At 33.7% G+C, this 16887-nt stretch overlaps 1 protein-coding gene and 1 non-coding gene across 2 annotated transcripts; both read left to right on the top strand.

Moving 5' to 3' along the window:
• Positions 1 to 10691: 10691 nt before the first annotated feature.
• LOC108745868 (histone-lysine N-methyltransferase SETMAR-like) lies at positions 10692 to 16174 on the top strand. Its single transcript, XM_018482264.1, has 3 exons — positions 10692 to 10858; positions 15079 to 15542; positions 15909 to 16174. Exons 1-3 carry the CDS (start codon positions 10692 to 10694, stop codon positions 16172 to 16174), a joined length of 897 nt encoding a protein of 298 aa, XP_018337766.1.
• On the top strand, positions 14646 to 14721 carry Trnap-cgg. The gene has a single exon. It is a non-coding gene; the product is annotated as a tRNA-Pro (tRNA).
• Positions 16175 to 16887: the final 713 nt, after the last annotated feature.

Raw genomic sequence — 16887 nt, 5'->3', positions numbered from 1 at the left:
AGCGCAGTATAAAAGCTCGATCGTGTTCTCCGATTTTGTCGAAAGATTGCTGATGGAATAACGAATCGAATTATAAAATTTAATTATTTCTGCACACTATATATTAGTAATAATTTTTTAAATAATGCTAACAAAATACAAAACATGTATAAAAACACACATAGTTTATATATATATTTATATTTCTTTTGCGATGTATATAAGATATTGTCGGAAATAGTAAATTCGACTCTAAAGCATATATATCGATTATCAACAGTCGAAACTTTTTTTTTGGTTGCGTTGCACTACTTCGTCTTTTTGTCTCTCTACCACATGTTTTGTACAAGAGGTCTTTTTTACATAAAATTATTTCTGTATTAGCATACTCTGTTCTCTCTTTGCTAAACCCACTGCGCTCTTTTCCCATATCCTGTTCACATCAGGTTATGGGCCCAGCGACGTTCTAAAGGGCATAATTCTGTGTTTTGCCAAGAACCGCGACGAAGAGATTAAGTTTGCTAAAGATATATTGGAGAAAAGGAACGAAGAGTACAATGGCCTTGAGCGTATTGGCATCCATAGATAAATTAAAGGGACGTGAAAACTACGATTCTTGGAAATTCGCAGTTTAGTGTTATCGTGAACTTGAAGGTCTCTGGATATGTGTCACAGGAGATAATGATTGCATAAAAAACTCAAGCAAGATCTAAGATCGCTCTGTTGGTAGATCCAATCAATCTACTACAACTGCACAAGAAGCACGGAGAAATTTGGAAAAGGCGTTTCAAGACTTAGGATTCAATAGAAGAGTAGAGCTGCTTCGTATGTGCTCATCATTACAAAACTAAAGGACAGGCAATCAGTTGAAGATTATATTAATCGTATAATTGGCACCGCACACAAACTCAAAGGAGTTGGTATGGAAATCAACGATGAATGGATCGGTGCGTTGATGTTAGCAGGACTTTTGGGAAGCTATAATATCCCATGATTTTAGGACTCGAGAATTCAGGTATGCCGATTACCGCGGATTTAATTAAAATTGCAGGATGTAAAAAATATTTCGAACAAAACAAAGTCAGCGCTTACATGTAGTAAATCTTCGCCAAAGTATACATCACAACAGCGGAAGGATCCCAGATGCTTTAAATGTAACAAACATGGACATTTTGCTAAAAATTGCAGTAAGAAAAATAATAAAGAAAATATCGACAAGAAGAAGTTGTCTGTAAAGGAAGAAAGTGATTCATCCAAACAATCCACTCTGTTGTGCAATACGTTGCTACTTGGTGAAGCGGACACAAATGAATGGTACATTGATTCCGGAGCACATATGATTAAATGTCGTGATTGGATGATGGATGTCAATAAACCAAAGGATGAATACGTCATAATAACAGAAAAACACGAATTCCAGTTGAAAGTCAAGGCGATGTGCATTTAAATATCTCAATAAATGAATCAGTTGCTATTGTTAAAGTTAAGGATGTTTTGTACGTTCCAGATTTACGAATCTTTTGTCAGTGAGCGGAATGACAAAACGAGGAGAAACAAAGTGGTCTTTGACTCAGACGAATGTAAAATATTCAATAGTCATAACCAAGTGGTCACTACTGCAGCCGTCGTTGTAAATATATACAAACTGAATCGTCTTGGAAGCAAGCATGTTGCGTTAGTCAAATCAGGAAATGACAGCAATTTATGGCATCACAGACTCGGTCACATCGGCGAAGGAAATCTTTAAAGGCTAGTTAAAGGCATAGTTTCTGGAATAGATCTAAGTAAAGTGGACTTTAGACGCTATGAAGTCTGCATCAAGAGCAGTCGAGACTGCCCTTTAAACAATTTGGAAATAGAGCCAAGAAAGTTGCAAAGAAGTTCTAGAATTGATTCACTCAGATTTATGTGAGCCGTTACAAGTAAATTCCGTCGGAGGTGCTAAATACTTCCTAACTTTTATTGACGATTTTTTGCGGAAAGTTTACGTCTATATACTTAAAAATAAAGATGAAGTTTTAAGTCATTTCAAATCATTTAAGAATCTCGTAAAATCAACATAAAAAAAACTAAGCATTCAGGACTGACGGCACCGAATACGTGAACGGAGCTTTTGAAACTTTTTTAAATGAAGCAGGTATAATCCATTAGAAATCAACACCTTATAGAGTAAAATGGCCTCACAGAGAGACTGAATCGTACCTTGGTTGAAAAGGCACGTTGCATGTTGTTTGATGCAAAATTAGATTGTGCTCTATAGGCCGAGGCAATTAATACAGCTGCATATATCATCAGTCGCTCGCCAGGTTTAAAGGATCAGACGCCAAAAGAAATTTGGATGCCGAACTTAGAATGTCTGCGAATTTTTGATTCAAAGGCAATGGTACACGTTCCGAAGCAAAAATATCAAAAACTAAATCAATAGAATATATCATAATTGGCTATTGCAACGTCATCAAAAGATATAGACCATTTAATAAGATAACTAGAGACATAATAATCAGTTGAGATGTCATATTTATGGAAGACCAAAGCAGAAACTCACAGAAGACAAAACAACAAAAAAACTTCAGTCAATTCTTGATCGACCTTGGTTCAGTGGGAGTTTCGGAAAACAACCAAAATCAAGATGATTGCTCTGAAGAAGAAGAGGTTTCAAATGATATACAGCAAATTTTGATAGTGCGCAAGAATATTTTCATTTTAAAGAGAGCAGCGATAGTGACGATCTACGTCTGGAAGATGAAGCTAATGTACCTGTACCAACACCTCGTCAGTCACAGAGAATACCAAAACTTAATCGTCATAAAGATTTTGTTTATCTTGCAAAATTAGATGATCTCGAAAAATTGGATGATCCTGAAACAGTGGAACAGGCTTTCATCAGAGCAGATGCGAAATTCTGGAAGAAAACAATGCAACGTGAATACGATGCTTTATTGGAGAATCGTGGGATTTGACGAATTTACCCTCGGACAGAAAACCATTAAATTATAAATGGGTTTTTAAGAAAAAGAGAGACAGTACAAGCGAAATTTACAAAGCACGTCTCGTAGTTAAAGGATGTGCCCAGAAAAAGGATATTGATTTTGATGAGACAAACTTTCGTTATGATTCGATCAGATATCTTCTGGCAATGGCAGCTAATTTGAATTTACGTATAGATCAGATGGATGCTGTCATAGCATTTTCACGAGGAAAACTGAAGCACGAGATTTATATGTTGCAATCAAGGATTCCAACAGAATCAACGGGTTTGTCGTCTAAGAAAATCCTTGTACGGATTAAAACAAGCCAGTCGCTTTGGAATGAGAAGTTATTAAATCAATCCAAAAATGGAAAGTTCCGTCCATCTAGCGGCGAGTAGTTCTAGCTAGAACTTTCGATAACTCTAATGTCTAAATCAAACTTAATTTTTTAGTTTTATCATCTGTCAATAAAATTCAGTATATAAAAGTATATATTAATAACGTTTGTATCAATAACTTGCTTTTTACTGCATCAAAAATGTCGACATTTGAGCCAAATAAGCGTCATTTGCGCGAAGTGTTAATCTTTTGCTTCAAATGAAAGAAAACTGCAGCTCATCGAATACTTGTAGAAATTGTAGAAAACTGAAGCTCATCGAATACTTGTAGAAATTTATAATGATAGTGCTCCTTCCGATAAAGCATGCAGAAAATGGTTTCAACGCTTTTAAAGTGGTGATTTTGATGTGGAGGACAAAGAGCGTTCTGGAGGTCAAGAGCATTTGAAGGCATTGCTGGAAAATTGCAGGCGGTGGATGAAGACCTATGTCAAACGCAAAAACAACTTGCAGAAGCATTAAATTGCGCGTAATTTATAATATTATTTCCGATCGTTTGAAAGCCTTGGGAAAGGCCTATAAGGAAAGAAAATGGGTCTCAAATGAACTGAAGCCAAGAAACATTGAAAGGCAAAAAACTATCTGCGAAATTCTGCTTGCTAGGCAACAAAGAAAGAGGTTTTTGCACCGAATTGTGACTAGCGATGAAAAGTGTATCTATTTCAATAACTCCAAATGTCGAAAAACCGTTTGCGATCCAGGCCAACCATCGACATCGACACCAAAGCGGAATATCCGTGGAAAGAAAGCAATGCTTTGTATTTGGTGGGATCAGAAGGGTGTAGTGTACCACGAACTGTCAAACGAAATCTGGTCAAACAATCACAGGGGATCTCTACCGAGAACAAATTATCAGTTTGAGCCGAGCATTACACGGAAAACGACTAGAATATGAAATGAGACAGCATAAAGTGATTTTCATGACAACGCTTGGCCTCACATCACAAAACTTGTCAAGGAAACATTAAAAGCACTTTACTGGGAAGTGCTACCCCATGCGGCTTATTCACCAGTACCTCTTCCGATTATCACTTGTTTCTATCGATGGCACACGCACTTGCAGAGGAACATTTCAATTCTTGTGAAGACGTCAAAAAATGGGTCTTTGAATGGATAGCCTCCAAAGATGAGTCATTTTTTCGCCGCAGAATTTGCTTACTGCCCGAAAGATGGGAAAAAGTCATCGCTAGCGATGAACAATATTTTGATTGAGATACTTTTTCATTTGTTAAATAAAATCATACTTTTTGCAAAAAAACGGACGGAATTTTCCGATTGACCTAATAAATAAAAGCCTCAAGGACATTGGATTAAAAAGGTTAAAAGTAGATCCGTGTATTTACTACAATATATCTGCTACAAATATTAACGTAGTGGCAATCTACGTTGACGATATTCTTATTTTTTGGAACAATGTTCAGAGAAGAGATCAAATTAAAAAAGAATTGATCAGGTACAAGATGAAGGATCTGAGACAGAAACGCGACAAATGCTTGGCACGCGTATTAAGCAAAGGCAAGATAAAGGACAGATTATAGTGGATCAAGAAGAATACATCAATAAAAAATTCAATATGTCTGATTGCAAATCAAGCAGTACATCCATGGATCTCAACGTCAAATTGTCAAAGATTGAATCTATGAAAGAAAAGACAGATATGGATCGAATTCCCTACTAAGAAGCCATCGAAAGTCTTTTATATGTAGCTCAAATTTCACGTCCGGACATAAATTATGCGGTTTACACTTGCAATCGATACAACAATAATCCGGGACAGTCTCACTGGAGCGCAGTAAAGAGAATCTTCCGTTATTTGCAAGAAATCAGAGGAGCAAAGCTAATCTTTCAAAGAATTATGAAATCAATGAATATTGCGATTCTGATTGAGGAAATGACCCAGATGATCAGTTATTGGTTATGTCTTCCAGGCGTTTGGAATCATAGAATACCAAAAGACAACTCACACAACTCTTTCGACAAGTGAAATCGAGTATATGTCATTGAGCGCAGTAATGTAGGAGGCGTTATGATTCAGAAGTCTTCATGAAGAATTGAATCCTAATACATACAGCGAAGAAAAGATTTATAGCGACAACAAGAGTGCAATTGATTTATTAATCAATGACTTTTATCGCGCTAGAAGTACTATAAACACATAGACATCCGACTATTTTGTTCGTGAACAAGTATTTAAGGGTAATGTAGTTTTGAATTACACTAAAACTGAACATATGGTCGCTGATTTTCTAACGAGCCCGTCGCGAAAAATAAGCATTACTATTGTGCAATCAAGTTAGGTCTTAAATTTAAAGATTGATAGTATTTGTAGGAGTTGAATTTAAATGGGAGTGTTGGAAATAAATTCGACCTTAAAGCATATATATCGATTATTGACAGTCGAAACTTTTTTTTGGTTGCGTTGTGCTCCTGCTACTTCGTTTTTTTATCTCTCTACCGCATGTTTTATACAAGTCTTTTTCACATAAAATTATATTCTGTATCAACATACTCTGTTTTCTCTTTGCTAAACCCACTGCACTCTTTTCCCATATCCTATTCATCAGATATAATTAATATGGGGAATTAAATAAAACTGAAAGAACCCTATTTTCGGTTGAAACAGATCTTATGACTAATAATATTTAATATATAAATTTTAATAATTACATTTTTAGTGCTATAAAGCAGAAAACATAATTAACAATTATTAAATTTGATTTTAGTATTATTTAAACAATTCTTTAATCTTTAATTTTAAAATCATTAAATTATTCGACAGAGAGAGAGAGAGAGAGAGAGAGAGAGAGAGAGAGAGAGAGAGAGAGAGAGAGAGAGAGAGAGAGAGAGAGAGAGAGAGAGAGAGACACTCAGGTAAGCATAATTTTATCGACGAAAAGAATAATTTCGAAAAAAAATCATAATTTTTAATTTTAATAAGAGATCTATTTTTTTGACATTTTTTATATATGCTTATCTCCGTTATCTTCTATATGTATATTCATTGCGCAATATATAACATCTAATATATAATATATAAAACATTATATACGTCATATACAGATACAATATAAAGAGTAGTGTCAATATAACGGAGATATAATTCATGCATTTTTGCTGCAATATATAATTTTATATGCAACAAAAAGACATGTAATAATTAAGTTTCAACACAGTATTTATTATTATAAATATTATTGTCAATGTCTCTTCTTATTTCAAGCGCGCGCGCGTTAAGCGTTATTTATTGATACAACATCGATAAGTCTTTATTATGCCTCTATTATGACCCAGCAAATTAATGCATTGCAGTGTACTTAAAAGTATTGTACCTAAATCTAAAAGTATTTCATAAGACACAACGGATCTCCCATTAAATAAAAACTACAAATAAAATATTCAGAATTATAAGAAAATTATGTTCATTAAAATTTTAATCAAATTAGTAACAATTTTAAACATTAAAAAGATTAATGTGTCGGGTGTGATATACTCGACCTAGCTCACGCTGGGTTAAATATTAGAGTTGGGCTACATTCGGAAATACTCGAATGCTCCCACGTATCATTTTATCTTTGTAACAACATAATATAGTAGTATTATTAGGTTAAGTAAAAAGTCATCGCGTTTTTTTAAAAGACATCTATCAGTAAAAACCGCAATTACTTTCTTACCAACAATATAAATATATCTTGATAGAGTAAAGTTTCAGCTTTAAAAATCTCTTTTTTAAATTATACGATACGACAATTTTTAATGGAGTTATGAGCAATTAAAGTCAAAATAATTCTTTTATTTAATCCGCGATAACTCAGTAATCAAAAGTCGTAGGAATATTAAAAAAAAACGATTTTGTAGGGAAAGTATCAAGCTTTCACGATAGGTAATCGAAAATTTTCTCAAATTCGTTTTGGACACGTTACAAATCCACAAAGTGAGAAGAAAATTTTTCGTCTTTTTCAGCTTGTAGTTTTTGGTATGTAAAAATTATCAAACTCATATAAACTTAAAAAATGTGATAAGCTTTTAAAAGTAGAGATTTCAAGCTTTAAAACCCTTTTTTAAAATTTGAATTTCATTCATTATTGATGAAGATATTATTGTATATACAACTTTGAGCTAAAAAATACGCGATGACTTTTTACTCAACCTAATATTTTGTGTTACATCCCGATAAAATTCTCTCTTTCCTTATTATAAATATACGATTTATACTTTATCTTTATCTTATCTCTAGTTTAATGTTTTGTCTTAGTTTTTTTGATATTTTGTCCCTATTTTATCTTTATTTCGAAACTTTATCATATCTTTTATATATTGTAAAATTCTTTTCCCTTTTATAGCAGGGCACATTTAATTCCTTTATTTAAACATTCAAACCAACAGATAGTTCATATTTGTATACCCTTACGCGTCACATAGATAAAGAATATCTATTCTACAATCTTTCCTTTTCTTTTGGAGGCCCTTTTTCTAAAATAATAACTAACAATAGCATATATGCCTAATAATTAAGTAGTATTATATATTAAGTAGTATTATATATTAAGTAGCATTATATATTAAGTAAGTAAAATAGTATAATATGATTGGAAATGAGACCGTTTATGTTAAAATACATTCCCGAATGCGAGGATAAATATCTTTATTCTTTCTTTTTTCCTTTTTTTTTCTTTTTCTCTATAAAATTAAAACCAATTTAAAATTTAGAATATATCATTACTTTACCTCGCATAAGGGTGTTAATTAAAAAAATCAAATTTTTATTTTTAAAATTTCAATATTTTAGTGGCTACAATTAAGAAATTTGAAACTTTTCAGGAGCATATAACCAACCTTCGTTGTTTAGAAGTCATATATTATAAAAACCAAGTACAATTTGTATACGTTTCGGTCAATATTTGACCATCTTCAGTACATTTCTAATAACATTATATTAAACCGAAATCACTCGATAGTAATCCTAATCTAACAACGCAAAACATTTTCGCAAAACATTTAAGCAGAAATATCGCATCTTTTTAGAAAAAGTGTGTGAAGATAATTTTTAATTATCACCCCACAGTTCGCAATAATATGGTGACATACAAAATATAAATATCGCATTTCTTTGAAAACAGCATGTAAAGATAATTTTAGCATTTATATAACAGTTCGCAACGTTTTATATGGTGCAGTACAAATCTTCCATTAATCATCAAATCAATTTCCGTATTGGTATGTCTACTATTACTTTAATGTCAAGCTTTTCAATTTTTCTTCTTGATCCGACTCCGACTTTTTTCATATATAAGTACAAGACCAATTTTAGACTTTTTTAAGTTTTTTTGGACTCTCTACACGTATTCAACACATGTACGTGATCAGACCCACAGGAGACACGCAAGTGGTCAGTTCTATGTGTGAGATTAAATATGACAATTAGGACCTGATTAATTTTCAGAATTAAAATAATTTTGTGTTAGAAATATTATTGATTGTGTTATTTACTATGTTAATAATAAATTGTTTGTTTTGATGAATAAATAATTACAACCGAAAGAAAAAAGAATAAAACGAAGAAGGGAAGCAAAGAAATTAACTAATAATTTTCAAAAACTTACACGTATCTCACTGTACACATCTCACTGTTATTACACTCACATGTTATTAATTATAACGTGCTTTTCTTTGTATGTCGAAAGTCCGAAATTCGGTCTATTTATACTCTTCACCTAGAGAGAGGACGAGAGGGGAGAAGGGGGTTATTTTTACAAGAGAATTGAGTAAGAAGGGATAGAGATATTATTTGAGGAGAGGGAGGTATACGTCAGGGAACCGATCGGTATCACTTTGCTTATTTAAGGTATCTGTATGCATTTTTATGTAGATCATCTCGGAAATGCTCCTTTTAAAAAAAGACTGTTCTAAATCTAAAATTTCAGTGTTATTCCAATCCATAACATGTCCATCACTTATTTGATGATTTGAAATAACAGATAGAGATTCAACCGGTTTTTTTATATCATTAATATGTTCTTTTAAGCGTGTTTTTAGTTTTCGTTTCGTTTGGCCCACATATGTATTATTACATTCTTTACAGTCTATTTTGTATACTACGCCTGATTGATCATCTTTACTTATTTTGTCTTTGCCTAGAGTGATAAATTTACTAAGACTGTTTAATGGTTTGTACACCGGTTGGAGGTTGTATTTTTTCAAAATTCCTTTGAATTTATTTGAACTCTTTTTTAAAAAAGGTATAATAAAATAATTTGTCTTTTTTGTTAATTCATCATCAAAGTTCTGATCCATGTTATTAATTATTTCGAAATTATATTTGTTGGAAAGTATAATAATTCTATCTTGGATGACCTTAAATAGCATTTGTAAGGGATAACCGTTGTCTAGGAGGGAGCTAATTAAGGATTCTATGTTTTTTTGTTGGAATTTGGGATGTGAAAGAAATAAGACCTTGTCCACCAAATTCGTCACCATACCTCTCTTTTGTGAAAACGGGTGGTTTGAAAAGAAATTGAGGTATCTACCTGAATTAGTTGGTTTTTTATACAGATCACAAATGATGTATCCATCCTCGTATATTAATTTTAAGTCTAAAAAATTGATACTACACTCATCACCATGATCGACCGTAAATTTAATGCGTTCATGATATGCATTAAACGAATCTAAAATATCGTTAATTTTGTTTTTTGAAGCTGCTAGTACAATGTCATCTACATATCTATAATAAACCGGTATGTGTGTAATTACATTTTGAAAAACATTATTTTCTAAGTCATGAATCACTAAGTCAGCCAAGACAGGTGATAACGGAGATCCCATGGGCAACCCAAAAATCTGCTCATAATACTTATCATTAAACTTAAAAAAAGTGGATTTTAAAATAATTGTGATTGCGTTCTTAAATTCCGGAAGAGGCAAAGACGTGTTGTTCTCTATCCCTTTCCACCTACTTATCACACTTTCCACGGCCAGCTCAAGGGGAATGTTCGAATACATGGATGAAATATCAAAGGAAACAATTTTGTAATCTTCTGGTATCGGTAATCCATTAATTTTTCTGACCAATTCTAAACTATTTTTTATGTGTCCAAATTTGCCTTTTAAATTTAAGCTTTTATTAATAATATCCTTTAAAAAAAAATTGCTAGATTGTGAAGGGGGCTATTTATACAACTCACAATTATTCGTAGTGGACAACTTTTCTCTTTGCTATCAAGAGAAAAGATTTTCTAGAGATTGGTATTTTGAAAATGTTAGAATTATGAAAAAGATAGAGAGGTTGAGTTGTATTACTACATATAATAATTGCAAACATATAAAAAATATTGAGTACACTCTCACCATGTCAGAACCAAATATTGAAGGTGCGGTTTTTAGACCTTCAACTTTAGGGATTTATCTATTAAAAAAAGTAGCAAAAAAGTTTCCACAGACAAGGTTATTAGAAGTTCCTCTAAAAAAGTTGGTTCTGTTGAGAATAGAGGTGACGGATCGATGGGAAAAGGAATAGTAAGGTCATCCTCAGATCTAGTTTCGGATAATAGTGATAGTGGTAGCATATCTGACTCGGCTAAAGTACATCACATAAAAGTTCCTCCGGATAAGTTTACCCAGTGTTCGAATTACAAAATTGACAATGTCAACGATGATTGGCTCATAAATCTCACTGACATCGACATTCCGAATCACGCTAAATACATCTTACAGCTAGGACCACGTTTTAATTTACCGGACCTTGTTGCCAATAATAAAAAAATGACTGTTGAATTTATAAAACACATTGAATATAACATTAAAAAACTTGACGAAAAAACAAAGAATTTAATTAGGAAGGACACAATAACGGTTCTAAATCGTATAGACTATAATATTTCCAATAACAAGTTCGACAATATTATTAAACAAGGGATAAGAGAACTTAAGATGTTTTTGAAGAATAATAAATGTTTGTTGGTGACGAAGGCGGACAAGGGTAATTCCACTGTTATTATATCTTATGAAGAATATGTATCGAAAATGAATGCCATTCTATCCGATAGTAATACTTATCGAGAAATAAAAAAGGATCCGATTAATAAAATGACTTCTTTAACGCGTTCTTTATTAATGAGGTGGAAATCAAAAGGATTGATAAATCAGGATGTCTATAGGAAATTGTATGTTTCGGATGGAATTTTGCCAAGATCTTATGGGCTACCAAAAATTCATAAACCAGATTGTCCACTACGAATAATTGTGAGTTGTATAAATAGCCCCCTTCACAATCTAGCAATTTTTTTAAAGGATATTATTAATAAAAGCTTAAATTTAAAAGGCAAATTTGGACACATAAAAAATAGTTTAGAATTGGTCGGAAAAATTAATGGATTACCGATACCAGAAGATTACAAAATTGTTTCCTTTGATATTTCATCCATGTATTCGAACATTCCCCTTGAGCTGGCCGTGGAAAGTGTGATAAGTAGGTGGAAAGGGATAGAGAACAACACGTCTTTGCCTCTTCCGGAATTTAAGAACGCAATCACAATTATTTTAAAATCCACTTTTTTTAAGTTTAATGATAAGTATTATGAGCAGATTTTTGGGTTGCCCATGGGATCTCCGTTATCACCTGTCTTGGCTGACTTAGTGATTCATGACTTAGAAAATAATGTTTTTCAAAATGTAATTACACACATACCGGTTTATTATAGATATGTAGATGACATTGTACTAGCAGCTTCAAAAAACAAAATTAACGATATTTTAGATTCGTTTAATGCATATCATGAACGCATTAAATTTACGGTCGATCATGGTGATGAGTGTAGTATCAATTTTTTAGACTTAAAATTAATATACGAGGATGGATACATCATTTGTGATCTGTATAAAAAACCAACTAATTCAGGTAGATACCTCAATTTCTTTTCAAACCACCCGTTTTCACAAAAGAGAGGTATGGTGACGAATTTGGTGGACAAGGTCTTATTTCTTTCACATCCCAAATTCCAACAAAAAAACATAGAATCCTTAATTAGCTCCCTCCTAGACAACGGTTATCCCTTACAAATGCTATTTAAGGTCATCCAAGATAGAATTATTATACTTTCCAACAAATATAATTTCGAAATAATTAATAACATGGATCAGAACTTTGATGATGAATTAACAAAAAAGACAAATTATTTTATTATACCTTTTTTAAAAAAGAGTTCAAATAAATTCAAAGGAATTTTGAAAAAATACAACCTCCAACCGGTGTACAAACCATTAAACAGTCTTAGTAAATTTATCACTCTAGGCAAAGACAAAATAAGTAAAGATGATCAATCAGGCGTAGTATACAAAATAGACTGTAAAGAATGTAATAATACATATGTGGGCCAAACGAAACGAAAACTAAAAACACGCTTAAAAGAACATATTAATGATATAAAAAAACCGGTTGAATCTCTATCTGTTATTTCAAATCATCAAATAAGTGATGGACATGTTATGGATTGGAATAACACTGAAATTTTAGATTTAGAACAGTCTTTTTTTAAAAGGAGCATTTCCGAGATGATCTACATAAAAATGCATACAGATACCTTAAATAAGCAAAGTGATACCGATCGGTTCCCTGACGTATACCTCCCTCTCCTCAAATAATATCTCTATCCCTTCTTACTCAATTCTCTTGTAAAAATAACCCCCTTCTCCCCTCTCGTCCTCTCTCTAGGTGAAGAGTATAAATAGACCGAATTTCGGACTTTCGACATACAAAGAAAAGCACGTTATAATTAATAACATGTGAGTGTAATAACAGTGAGATGTGTACAGTGAGATACGTGTAAGTTTTTGAAAATTATTAGTTAATTTCTTTGCTTCCCTTCTTCGTTTTATTCTTTTTTCTTTCGGTTGTAATTATTTATTCATCAAAACAAACAATTTATTATTAACATAGTAAATAACACAATCAATAATATTTCTAACACAAAATTATTTTAATTCTGAAAATTAATCAGGTCCTAATTGTCATATTTAATCTCACACATAGAACTGACCACTTGCGTGTCTCCTGTGGGTCTGATCACGTACATGTGTTGAATACGTGTAGAGAGTCCAAAAAAACTTAAAAAAGTCTAAAATTGGTCTTGTACTTATATATGAAAAAAGTCGGAGTCGGATCAAGAAGAAAAATTGAAAAGCTTGACATTAAAGTAATAGTAGACATACCAATACGGAAATTGATTTGATGATTAATGGAAGATTTGTACTGCACCATATAAAACGTTGCGAACTGTTATATAAATGCTAAAATTATCTTTACATGCTGTTTTCAAAGAAATGCGATATTTATATTTTGTATGTCACCATATTATTGCGAACTGTGGGGTGATAATTAAAAATTATCTTCACACACTTTTTCTAAAAAGATGCGATATTTCTGCTTAAATGTTTTGCGAAAATGTTTTGCGTTGTTAGATTAGGATTACTATCGAGTGATTTCGGTTTAATATAATGTTATTAGAAATGTACTGAAGATGGTCAAATATTGACCGAAACGTATACAAATTGTACTTGGTTTTTATAATATATGACTTCTAAACAACGAAGGTTGGTTATATGCTCCTGAAAAGTTTCAAATTTTATTTTTAACATAAAATCTAGATTGGTAGTGTCGAGAGTAGGGTTTACGCGGAGCCTTGCTGTTTTATCTTAAGAAAACAAGTGTAAGTATAGGCCCTACCAAATCTTGAAGAGTGTTGATTGGTCTGGGAAGACACCTCCATACTCTTTGCCAGAATATAAAAGAACTACAAAAGGTAGTCAGTCAGTCAGTAGAAAAATATAATAATCTCGGAGTAGAGTCCATCACGACAGTCGCCTTCGCGAGTAGGAACTATATTCGCATAATAGGAACTATATTCCCCTCATATAAGTTATTTCATATATAATCACTATTTCTTTCTTTTTAATAAACGACAGTATTAACTTATTGGATTAATTTCAATTTCAAAGCCAGTCCGCGTGAGCTCCTATATAATCTTTGTAAATCTTGCGAGGCCGGAATCTAAATTTCTTCTACAAATTATTATCCATTTTTTTCTTGTGATTATTTCCAATCATCGCACAACCTGATTTCCGATCCCCGGATAAACTGCTTAAATACATTTAAGAAACTTTAAAAAACGGAGGAACCTCAATTTCTATCACATCATTTCGTAACAGTTGTTACATTAACTCGGTCGGTTTCTATTTACTAGAATAGACCGCCTGATTACGCGTTCTCTCACTATACATGTCAGTTATTGCGAGGAATATTTCCAAAGCCTCAGTGATCGAGCTGGTTAAGACACTCGTCCCGGAAAGACGAGAAGTCCCAGGTTCGAATCCTGGCTGAGGTAATATTTTCCGCAATAAAAGTTTCTTATTTGTAATGAAGGGAGGATTATATATATTCGCGATTATTAGTATCTCAACTTCGTCGAAAAAGTTTCCCAGAGGAATCCATAGAAGTGGCCTTAGCATCCCTTGCTAATTTAATGCTTACTTAATACAGTAAACCTATTAAACTCTGGTGGTCCTTTTGTAACAAACGTGGGGTCGACTGGTTTCAGTCTGATATACTACATGGGCTGAAAAGTCCCGGGATTTTTCAATATGTGGCGCCACTAGAAAATGAACATGACTCATTTCGAGAGGCTCATCTGTCACTATTTTATGTATGAAGTTTCATGACATTTCGTCCATTCATTTACAAGCTACAGTCGTTTGAATGACGCTACTTTCGCCTTCGTAAAAAAAAACTTCGTGGAAAAACAGGAATATCGCATCTTGATCAAACATTGTTTTTTGATGGGAAAAACTTCTGAACAATCATTGCAATGGTTGCAGAAATGTTATCCCACATCTGCTCCTTCGAGAACAACAGTTTATCGGTGGTTTAGTGAATTTAAAATGGGTCGTACAAGCACCGAAGACGCACCTCGTTCTGGAAGGCCAAAAGAGGCTACGAATGCGGAAATCGTAAAGCAAGTGCATCGAATCGTTTTGAGTGATCGTAAAGTGAAGTTGCGCGAGTTAGCTGAGGTCGTGGGCATCTCAAAAGAACGGGCGGGATACATTTTGCACGATCTTTTGGAGATGAAAAAGCTATCGGCGCGATGGGTGCCGCGTTTGCTGACCGTCGACCAAAAACAGCAGCGCGTTGATGATTCAACGGCCGGTTTGGCGTTGTTGCAGCGTAATCGAGCGGACTTTTTTCGACGTTTTGTGACGATGGATGAAACGTGGGTCCATTACCATACGCCTGAGTCCAATAGGCAGTCTGCAGAGTGGCTGGAAAGCCACGAAAGCCGACCAAAGCGCCCAAAAGACCAACGCTCGGCCGGGAAGGTTATGGCCTCCGTTTTTTGGGATGCGCATGGCATAATCTTCATCGATTACCTGCAGAAGGGAAGAACAGTCAGGAGAGTATTATGCAGCGTTATTGGACAAACTGAACGACGAAATAAAGAAAAAACGGCTCCATATGGCGAAGAAAAAAGTTCTGTACATCATGATAACGCACCGTCACACACGTCCTTGAAAGCGATGGCCAAATTGGACCAATTACGATTCGAATTGGTTGCTCACCCACCATATTCTCCAGACTTGGTCCCCAGCGACTATTATCTGTTCCCAAATCTCAAGCGGTGGCTCCAGGGAAAGAGATTCAGATCGAATGAGGAAGTCATCGCGGAAACCGAGGCGTATTTCGAAGGCTTGGATGTTTCGTACTACAGAAAGAGTATCGAAATGTTGGAAAATCGCTATACCAAGTGTATCGCCCTTGAAGGCAATTATGTTGAGGAATAAATATAACTTTGCCCAAAAAACGCTTTCATTAAAAATCCCGGGACTTTTTAGCCCATGTACCTTTAGTTCTTAGTTTTTATCACTATAATTCCAAGAGAGAGATTCCACAAGATTACATGTTACGGAATACTTAATTCGTATTGCTCGGTGATATCGTTAATAACCAATAGTTATATTGGCTCCAACGAAAAAAACCAAACTTTTTTCAAGGGCGTGTCAGTGCTGAAACCTTCGAAACCAAAATATGTTGACCTGGGACCCAACGCCCGACTTATCATACGATACTAGCATCCTTTTGGCCACACGAGAGCTTAAGTCTAGAACTTTACTTAACCGTAAGTTAGCTACTCTATTAATTCTAGCTTCAGTATAAAGAGTACAAATGCTATCTCTATTATAATATGTAGACAAAATATTCAATTCCTTGCAAATACCGTAATTATTAAGATTCCGGATCGAGTTAAAACTTCCGGATTAAACTGTTACTAATCCGTGATAATTTTTCACCATTTCGACGATCAGCACACGTTATCAATCACTTCCTTTTGCGCTCATATATGAATAGGACTGCAGATTCCTTACTGGATGCCTTATCAATTCTTTTTCTTGCCTTTAAAATTCCTATAAGGGAAGCTGCAATCTATTAGCCGATAAATTAGAACGACTCTTTCCGAAGGAGGGATCGACATCTTAGTTTTCTCTACACATATGAC

This window comes from Trachymyrmex septentrionalis, unplaced genomic scaffold (genome assembly GCF_001594115.1).
Source record: "Trachymyrmex septentrionalis isolate Tsep2-gDNA-1 unplaced genomic scaffold, Tsep1.0 scaffold153, whole genome shotgun sequence".
NCBI classification, from domain to species: domain Eukaryota; kingdom Metazoa; phylum Arthropoda; class Insecta; order Hymenoptera; family Formicidae; genus Trachymyrmex; species Trachymyrmex septentrionalis.
This window is presented reverse-complemented; position numbering and strand designations above follow the sequence as displayed.